At 49.4% G+C, this 9,515-nt stretch overlaps 1 protein-coding gene across 1 annotated transcript in view; it reads right to left on the bottom strand.

Moving 5' to 3' along the window:
- Positions 1-4,658: 4,658 nt before the first annotated feature.
- Positions 4,659-9,515, bottom strand: part of MAMLD1 (mastermind like domain containing 1) — an 83,029-nt gene continuing 78,172 nt past the window's right edge. The window contains exons 3-5 of the mRNA XM_086619807.1: positions 7,541-7,687; positions 5,973-6,054; positions 4,659-5,680 (exon numbers count right to left, since the gene is read on the bottom strand). Coding sequence (XP_086475933.1) covers positions 4,659-5,680; positions 5,973-6,054; positions 7,541-7,687 — 1,251 coding nt within the window. The remainder of the gene's footprint in view (positions 5,681-5,972; positions 6,055-7,540; positions 7,688-9,515) is intronic.

Here is a 9,515-nt window from a genome sequence, read left to right as displayed (position 1 = left end):
AACACCTCGCTCTCTTCCAGACTCTTTATTTCATTTTATTTTTAAATTTGCTATATATACTGCAGGGAATAGAAGGTGAAACAGGCATTCATTTGGCATTAAGCACCAGAACCTGAGCTCAGCCTGAATAGATGGCCGGGCAGATGTGCCAGGGCCAAGTGTCCCCCCCGGGAGCGTTTGCCACCTGCCCTTCGGTGCAGACACGCAGCAGAAGAAGAGGCAGAGCCGGCGCAGCTACTGGCTGCTCGCCCTCACGCCTTCCCTCGTCCTTGCCTGCCCCACGACCAGGTGCCAGCGTGGAGCGGGTGCTCTCCTGGGGTCACCCTGCACATCTGTGGTGCCTCCTGCACCACGCAGGGCCATCGGGGCAGGACCACGAGGCAAGTGCCGGCCTCTCGCCAGGTGCTCGCTCCTGCTGCCAGACTGGTGTAAATCAGGGGTTACCCCGCTGCAGGCAGTGGAATAGTGCCTGATTTACAACATCCTACACAAGAGGAGAACTTGACCTTACACTTCAACATCAGTGCAGCTTCCTTTGTTGAAAGCTCCTTAAGACAGACATGTAATCAATCCTGGAGAGCCACCGCGCAACAGAGCTCGGGTTCTGCATAAGTCAGGGCCAGGCTTCCCCGGGAAATTGCCTGATGCAGGCTCCCAAGACATCTATTCCTAGGCGCTCCCTGCGTGCTTTCTGATAGGAATGAGTGTGTTTTTCTGTTTTGCCTTTGTCAAAAATGGGCTGCTTGAGATTGATACATTCCACAAAAGAATTTTTCCGTAATAAGCCCGACTTACCTATGGTACTAACCTTTCAGACAGACAGGCTTTTAGTGAGCTCAGGTCTTTGGAAATTCTGGCCTTTATAGGCATTTGATGTTATTTTAGAGTTCAAGAGGAAAAAGCTTACTGCCTTGCCTCTGTTTTCATGGCCATAATTATGAGGGCAGTCAGGTGACGTAACTTGTTTGGGAAATAAATGATAGCTTTCAACAGCGAGTGCTGTCAGACACTTCGCTCCTTGTAACTATTTTAGCAATCCAAATTCATTTTGCGCTTCCACAGCACCAGATGCTGCTCTTATTTATGCTTGTGTAAGTCAGTCCCATGCTACATCACTGCCTTCAGGAGACCTATTCCCTGTTTACGCTGCCTGCGAGGCAGCAGAATTCGGTGTAAGCCTTCATACGCCTTGTGGTGAGATCTGCTCGTCCAGTAAACGCAACGGGAGAACCGTGCAGGCGTATTTAGTCTTACTCCCTCACTGGTTTTAACTATTCACATTACTGATCCGGATCATGAAAGCAAAGGCAGGATCAGACTTTGGGCATTTTCACACTTCATAAAGAGAGAAGAAAAGGTGAAGGCAAAGTACAGACAAAGGTGTTTTTTGCAGAACAAGACAAGCAATTTACTACGATAGAGACATTACCTGTCACAGCCTGACACCAGCAGAACTGCAGTGCCAGTGCTCCAGCTGCTAAAACGTTGCCCCGCGGTCATCACACCTTCACCCTGCACATCCCTGAGCTGTGTGCTCCAGCCTGAGCTGCCTGCTGAGCTCGGAGGGAAGCAGCAGCCCAGCTCCTGGGCTGCAACCAAGCAGAGCACTGCCCACGGCAGTTATGTGCCAAGACCTCAAAAGACATGTTTAAGAATCAGCAGTGACTAGCACCATCAGAGACAGCAAGATTATAATAATACCTAGTCCTCTTCTTCTTCTTCTTCTTCTTCTTTTTCTTCTACAGTCCTGACTCTTCACAGCACCTCTGTGGCATGAAAGGATCATCATTCTCTCTTGAGACATAAGGAACTGGGATAGGGAGGTGTGAAAAGCCCTACCAGCTCAAAAGCTAGACAAAAAAAGAGAGTGAAAACAAGTGGGTAAACAACTCAGGTACGAGATAAACTGTTTTCCATAAATTCTGTGGGAAACAGTTGGCTTTTGAAGACATTCTGCCCCTCCCAGTGTTTGTAACCCCAATCCTGCAGAACTGAAAAGCTGAAAGGTGCATTGACACAAACAAAACGAAGATTGAAGAAGGCGGTTTTGTTATTTTTATTAACACCCTAAAGAAGAGCGCGTGGGCAGTGGCCTTCTCTGCCATCTGCGACTGCAGCACTGCTGACCTGGAGCAGGCCAGGCGCTGCTGGCTCCCAGACCTGTGGTCAGACCCGTCGCTCCATAAAGCAGCGAAGGTCCAGCCGCAGCCAGTGCTGCTCCCTGGCAGGACACCGCTCACGACAGAAAAGCTGCTGAAACGGTGCCAATTTTCAGAGTCAAACAAACTCACCTTTGTCCTCGCTACAGACGGACTCACGGGTGTTTCTCCCCCTCTCCGCTGGCTGGAGGCGAGTCGGCATTTCTGTCTCATTCAGCCGCTTGCCGAGTTTTACAGCCTGTTTTGGGCAATTGTTTGGCGGGGCTGATTTCCTTCGCTGGAAAAACTGGCTGCTTTCCTCCTCGGCCGAGTTTCATGCAAGTATGTGCCATTTTCGAGATCAAGCCAGTTGGGGGCCATTCCCCTCGGAGCCTCTTGCACCGCGAGGACCCACCTTTGCTGTCACGAAGCCACATGGATCTCAGATGAGGCTCGGGGTGGTTTTCCTGGGAGAGGTCTCCTGCTCACCTGAGCTCCGGCAGCAGAGCTTGTACTCAACTGCTTCAAACCCTGACTGTCCCCTCTCGTTTTGCAGTCAGGAGATGATTTCTGCCGTCCGGCTCTGGAGAAAAGGCCTCTAGAAGGACCCACTTCAGGATGGGGATGACCTTGCCAAACCCCTCCCTCCAGCATAGACCAATTTGAGGGAGAAACCCCCCAGGAGATTTCCTCAGGCTTACTGTGCCCACAGTGTGCCCAGGACAACGGGCAGCACCAACACGTCTTCTCCACCAGCCCGAGGAAGCTGGGCCAGCGTCTGGCTCTGTTTAAACGAGGCAATTTTAGCTACAGATTCTGTTTGCACATTTATTTAAGATTGCTACAATTTTCCTGTTTCTTCCTACCCCTCCTCCCAGCCTCGGCTCCCCCGGGGCAGGCACCAGCTCTCCCGTCAGAGGATTTCTGTGCCAGAGGAGTGACGTGCCGTACCCGCCATCGCCCTCGTAGGCGTTGCGGAACGAGGAAGGTGGGATTGAGCCGCGGCCCCCAGCCCTCCTCACGGCTTTGTTTTCTGATGGGCCAACCGAAACGGGCATTCAGAAACAAGAACTGTCACTTAAATAAACACGGTGCTACGTAGGTGAAAAACCAACAGAGATTAATTTCACGTTCACCTATAATTACACTGGGAAAGGAGAGCAGACCTAAGAAATCTCATCTTAAAATAAAATTAAAGCCTGCTTCAGCCCTGTGTCTAGCCTATTTCTTCTACTAACAGCACACATGCATTTGTACATGTTATTATATTGACATTGTAGCATCCTGGACAAATCAAATTAATTCAAATATCTGGAGGTACGAAACGTTGCAGCTGAGAAATGAGCACATAAAGTATATGCAATTTTCCCCTGGCAGTTTATTATGGTATGAAGAAAAAAACATTCTGTGCTTGAAGCTGACGTTATATTACAAATGTATTGCGAAGTATGACGTGACTATTAAAATATGATTACACAAAGTATGAACATTTTAAGAAGTTTACAGTACAGTGAATCTTTTATAAACAGACTCTTAAATATACATAGGACAATAGTAGCTGACAGAAAAACATCAAAAATTAACTATTAATGTTTATAGACTTTTCCCCTGAAAAAAGTCTCACATTAAAACAGAAATTATGAAAAGCCTTAAAACCAGGAACAAATCACCTGTACACTACAAATATACATGGCAGAGGTGCGCAAACCAGAGCTGCCGTCTCGCGGCAGGGCGCAGTCGCCGGGAGGTTTGGCAGGGGCTGCCCAGCGCCTCCTCTCTGGCGTGACCCGCCGCTGGCAGTGCGGGGCATCGCCTGCCCGCTACACCCAGCGCCGCTGGGCACATCACCAGCACACTGCACGACAACGGGCGGCGCGTCGTTGGTGCCACATCCACCTACCGGAGTGTATCAAGTCAAGAACGTGCCCGGGATCTTGCAGAGGGATCTCTGTGGGTCCCGGATGGGACCTACATACCAGAACCAGTTTGCGACGCTGAGCCACGAGGGAATCAGCAGCGCCTTTTACGGAGTTTATTTTTTTTTAATGCAACTTTTCAATCTTTCTTCTTGATACGGGGAGAACAGATGCCACGTTTGATTTCTGCTTAGTCTGGTTGCAATGACACCCCTAGTTCATGTGTTAAGTTATGTCAAAAACATAAGTATTTTATGCTGTAATACACAGTATTACTGAAACTAACAATATTATTTGCATATTTATAACAAGGTATAATGAAATCCCTATAATAAAACCAAAAGTTATGCTATAGATTTATTTACAAACAGTCCAGCAAAGAAGTATAAATACTTCTACATTTAAGGTTTAGGAAAACATAATTTACAAAATATTCAAATATATACAGTCATCTGAAAAACTGCCAATATTAAACTTTGATGCAGGCAAAGAATTGGCTGAGTCTATGTGTTCCGTATTGAAAGAGGCGGCGGCTTTCACGGCTCGTCTGCTACGTTCGAAAGCCATACGTATGTTATTTACAACGAGGCTGCTTCTCTCCGAGCTAAACGTGTCCGGAGCTTTGAGCGTGCTGTCCCAAAATGTCGTCTATCATTGTCAGATTGTTCAACCACTCTTCGTCGTTGCTGCTGCTGCTGTTCTTCATGAGGGAGTCGAGGAAGTCGGTGTCGCTGCAGTTCGCGGGCATGACGGGAGCGCCGTGCTGGGACACAAAGTCATACTGCGGCAGCTCGGCAGTGGCGCTCATCCTGGCGAAGGCGTCGGGCGGCTGGCCCGTGGAAGGGTAGCTCGGTGGGCCGAGGCCCGAGGCAGGATTGAGCTGGTTAAAACTGGACACTCCTTGCTGCATTGATTTCATAACATTCATAGCTGGCAACGGTCCTCTGGTTAAACTGTGTCTCAAGTTCTGATTACTCATTGAGCTCAAGCCCTGGCCAGACTGCCCCATGCTCAGTTTTTGCATCTGTCGGACCTGGACACCAGGAGCGATCTGATTAGGTGGCGCCACGGGCTGCTGGGAGAACTGCTGGCCTGGTGCGCTCGCTCTCACGCTCTGTTTGGAGAAGAGAGCATTACCGGAGAACTGCTGCACGCTGGTATCCATTTGGCTTTGATTCGGCATTCTTGGCACAGCGGTCGGCGTCCACATCTGGGCAGATGAGTTGGGGTAGACGTTAGGGATTCTTGGCACACTCGGCTGCCTCAAGTGTTGCTGAGCTGCAGAGTGATTTGCTAAGGATCCGGAACTGAAGCCTGCCATCGGCATTCCCGGCCGCACAGCGGAGTGGCTGTGGACTGTTTGGCACCCCGAGTTCACGGCCAGCGAGTTCTGGCTGGGCCGCAGCGGGATGTTAAAGTCAGAATTAGGCGGAAAAATCCCCTGCTGCTTGCCAGGGTTGTGTGGAATCATCACCATCGTCCCGCTGCTCTGGCTGGCGGTGGCTGGGGCCATGCCGGAGCCCAGGGTGCTCTGGAGCATGGCTGGGTTAGATGGCAGCATGCGGTGGTTGGGTGGAGGAGCCGGCATCACCTGGCTGCAGTCGGCGGGAATGGGCTGCTGCACGGCTGCGTACAAAGAGACACGTTAGCCGGTGAGCGCGCGTTCACCCTGGAAACATGGCAGAGCCTTAAAAGGCTGCTGCTCCATCTTTCTCCTTCATCGTGAGGGCCTCTCCTCCGTATTCTTTGTAATAGAGTTATTACTGGAGCGATACGGAAATGGGTGAAACTCACCATATCTGATAAAATGCGAAATGCTTTTATTTCAGGGGAGAGAATCATTAAGCATCCTGTATTTAATCGGACCCCAGACCCTGGCTCCTCGAGGCTTTTTGTAGCACACCATTTCCCTCCTTACCTTGAAACTGATTGATCTGCTGAGCCGCAAACAAACTCCTCTGCTCAGACGTTACTCCCAGCATGTTTTGTCTCTGCTTTTCCTGGAAAACAAGGGGCACAACAGTCAAGTTGCAGTCTCTTGACAAACAAGAGTAGCAGCAGACACTTAAAGCATAGCCACTGTCATCATTAACCGCCTCTCCCGTACACACACACCTCTGACGAGAGTCAGCCCAGACAGTTCATTTCAGACCCGATCTTAATTGCTCCCAATGCCCCTTCTTGCAAAGAAGTCCTGACAACAGCTCAGCGTCGGGAAGCACAGCCTTCAGCAGATGCTGTGCAGGCGGCCCAAGGTCCAAGGGGACCTGGATGAACATGGAGACCCTCATGCTCACCAGCTTACGAGTGAAGTGCGTAACAGTCGGAGGCTGCGGGAATCCTAGTGTCTCCCCAGTGCCTCTCGTGCTGTTTGGATGCGTTCTCTGAAGTGCCAGATCCAGGTACAAAAGGTGCCCGGAAGTCTGTTAGTGAGCAGAACCTGTGGCAGCGTGGCAGGGACACACTGATGAACAGGGGACTGCTGGTGGCCATCACCCTGCCTGAAGGATGGCTCTGCTCGTGTGTGCCATCACCTTTTGTGCTGGTTGCCACTCCTAAGCAGCACGCAGCAGTGAGCCACAGGAGGCCAGGGATCCTCAGCAGGAGCTCCCTGAGCAAAGCATTGCTGGCTTTCTCCAAGTGACCTGATTTGTATTTCCCACCATTTAACCCCAGAACCTGCCACCACACTCGCATCCCTGCTGTGGACAGCTGCTGTGACCTGGGGAACTCTCTGTGGATGGTGGGAGCTGGCTGAACTCCTGCTCTCTTAGAGCAGCACAGATAAGCTTGAAGCCAACTGATGACAAGGAGGCAGAGTTGGTCTTGAAAGGGAGTTTGATCAACGAGCAGGACAGTGCTTGGCTGAGGGTTTTACTTCTCATGTCATTTCTCATTCAAACAAATGAGCCTCCTTGACCCAAATACAGCAGCATGCTCAGAAAGTCAGGCACATGTTCAATGCTGCCTCACCCAACTCGTCTGTGGGATTCCCTCATCCCTGCTTCTTCACACAGCATGTTACAAACCTCGTACAGGGACTTGTGTTGCTAGAGAGACCAGCAAAGTCTAGGACAAACTGGACTCTAACATCTGCTCTGGTAAATCCCCAGGGGACCAGAGAGAAAGGCAAGCACAGAGAGCAACTCTCCTGGGGCTGACTCACTCTCCAAGCCTCCCTTCTCTGCATTTTCCCTTCCCACTCTGCGGCTGACCAAGCGTGACGGCAACGATAGGGAGGTGACTGAATCCTTCCCTTGCATACGAGTGGGCAGATCTGCACTGGGACTTGCTGAGCAGCACTTGGCCCTGGCCTCTCTTGGGCACGACATCCTGGCCTCACCACAGCCCTAGTCTGACTCAACCCAGCAATTCCAGGGTCACTCCTTAGCGTTTGCTGACTGGTGATTTCCCCATTCCAGTTAGTCCTGTCCTTCCCAGCGAGGTGGACAGCACAGGGACCCACAGAGGCACTCGGCATCGCACCTGCATCAGCTGTCGTTTCATTATTTGCTGCTTCAGTAAATGGTTCCTCATCGTGTACCCATTCACGGTAGCTGGTGCCGGCACAGAGCCTCCGCCTGGGATGGAGCCTGGCTCCTGAAGTCTGGCAACAATTCCAGCATTTTGATCCTGCCAAGAAAGATGAAAAAAGAAAATTAATCTCATCAGGGAGATAACAACAGAAGCCCTTATCCTCTCTGCTGCTGCCCTCTCTCCAGTCTTTGGCTGTCCCAAGGCCAAAACACCTTATAGATTCACGCGGACCTGCGTGTCATGGTGAGGACAGTGAGGGGCCGGGGACTGCTCTGATTTTTGAGGATCAGCACAAGAAGTGAGAGAAAAAAAAAAGGTTAATCCAAAATTCTTTGTGACTAGCCCAAGGCTATGGGACTGATTCACTCCCATTGCTGGAGTCACATGGCGCCTGGCTGGCAGAAGGGATGTGAGTAAAGCGTCACATTTCCCACCAGTTCCCCAACTGTTACACTGAAAGACATAAGGAAAGAAAAGTTGCATCAGGGCAGGATTTGGCAATTGGATATAAAGGAGAAGCCTACAGTAAAAGAAAACAGCAAACTAAAGGCAGTAGAGGGGAAAAGGTGTCATCAGATCAGGGACCTGGAAAGATGGGGAAGACGTGGGCCTGGGCTTGCAGTGGTTCTTGTGGATTCCATGATCGGATAAACAAGGAGAGCTCATTTTGAAAGGAGAGGAGAATATGTGAAAACAGAGGGTCAAGTCATGGCCAGGCACAAACCAGTAATGCAGTGGGCCTGATTCCTGGCTGGTGCAAACTGGCCTTACTGTAAGTCCTCAGTGAAAGAACTGAGTTGACTTTCCCCAGCTGAGGACTTGCCTCCAAATTAGGAGCACTGTAAGGAGAAGAGAAAAAAAAAAATTCCTAAGACACAACCCGAAAGGGGAAAAGAATTTAAAAAATACTGACATCTAAACATCTTAGGAGCTGGCAGGTAGTCAGGGAAATAAAAAAGAAAAATGAGAGATGAAGTCAAGGTCTCACTGAAGACAAGATTCTGTAAGTGCCATACCCAGGAAGAGCAGTACCAGCGTATCTCCCTTTCTCCACTTTCACATCCAGCTTCTACATTATTTATGATGTTTTGTTATTATTGGCAGGGACAAGTATGTGTATTATATCCAGCATCCTTAGCCGGGCCATGCTTCCTTTGTTTTCAGAATGGAAGCCCACATCCTTTGTTTGAGAATCAATGTTATCAGGAGATAAGCAAGAAGAAAATGGTTGTTGCCTTCTGACATCTGACAATTAAAGGCATGCTCAGATGGAGAAAACAGGATACGAGCCATGTTTCGGAGTGGCCAGAAGAAAGCCTTGGAAGGCATTTGTCACCAGGCAAGCTTCTCAGGCCTGAGGCGCCTTTCCACAGCAGCTTCACCATGAGGAATCACCCAACTCCTTCCAAGATATTCTTTGTGAGAGTGATTACCAAGAAGGTCACTGAAATTACTCATTTTTATGGTGCCTCCTTTTGTTGCAGCACTTTGGTCTATTATGCAAAAGCACAATTGATGAAATGTAAATGCCTGCTGGATAATTTACTAAAAGACACAAACCTGCAGCTCATCACTGCTCTCATTATCATTCCTATTCATGGGCAGTCTCATAAGACTAGACTTTATTACTGGTGCTTTGCTTACCATTCTGCTGGACATCTCTCCTCCTCCCCCTTCCCTCCTACTCATTTTACTCCCTCTCTCCCACAGAAAAAAAAAGAGGGAGGGGAGGAAAAAAGTAAATATGATTTACTACAGATGTAAATATGAAAGTTCATGTAAAGCTGGCACTCTGCTTTCATGTCAGACAGGATTCTGCAGCCATAGTTAAGCTTTGAATAATGCAGATTGCCTCTAGGGGAATATTTGAAAGTGCAGGGATTCAGTTTGTGTACTCTGCACATGAAAGACACTGAAATGTTCA

The sequence above is a fragment of the Tauraco erythrolophus genome, chromosome 13 (assembly GCF_009769465.1).
Source record: "Tauraco erythrolophus isolate bTauEry1 chromosome 13, bTauEry1.pri, whole genome shotgun sequence".
NCBI classification, from domain to species: domain Eukaryota; kingdom Metazoa; phylum Chordata; class Aves; order Musophagiformes; family Musophagidae; genus Tauraco; species Tauraco erythrolophus.
The sequence above is the reverse complement of the archived record's forward strand: the minus strand, read 5'-3'. Positions and strand labels throughout refer to the sequence as shown.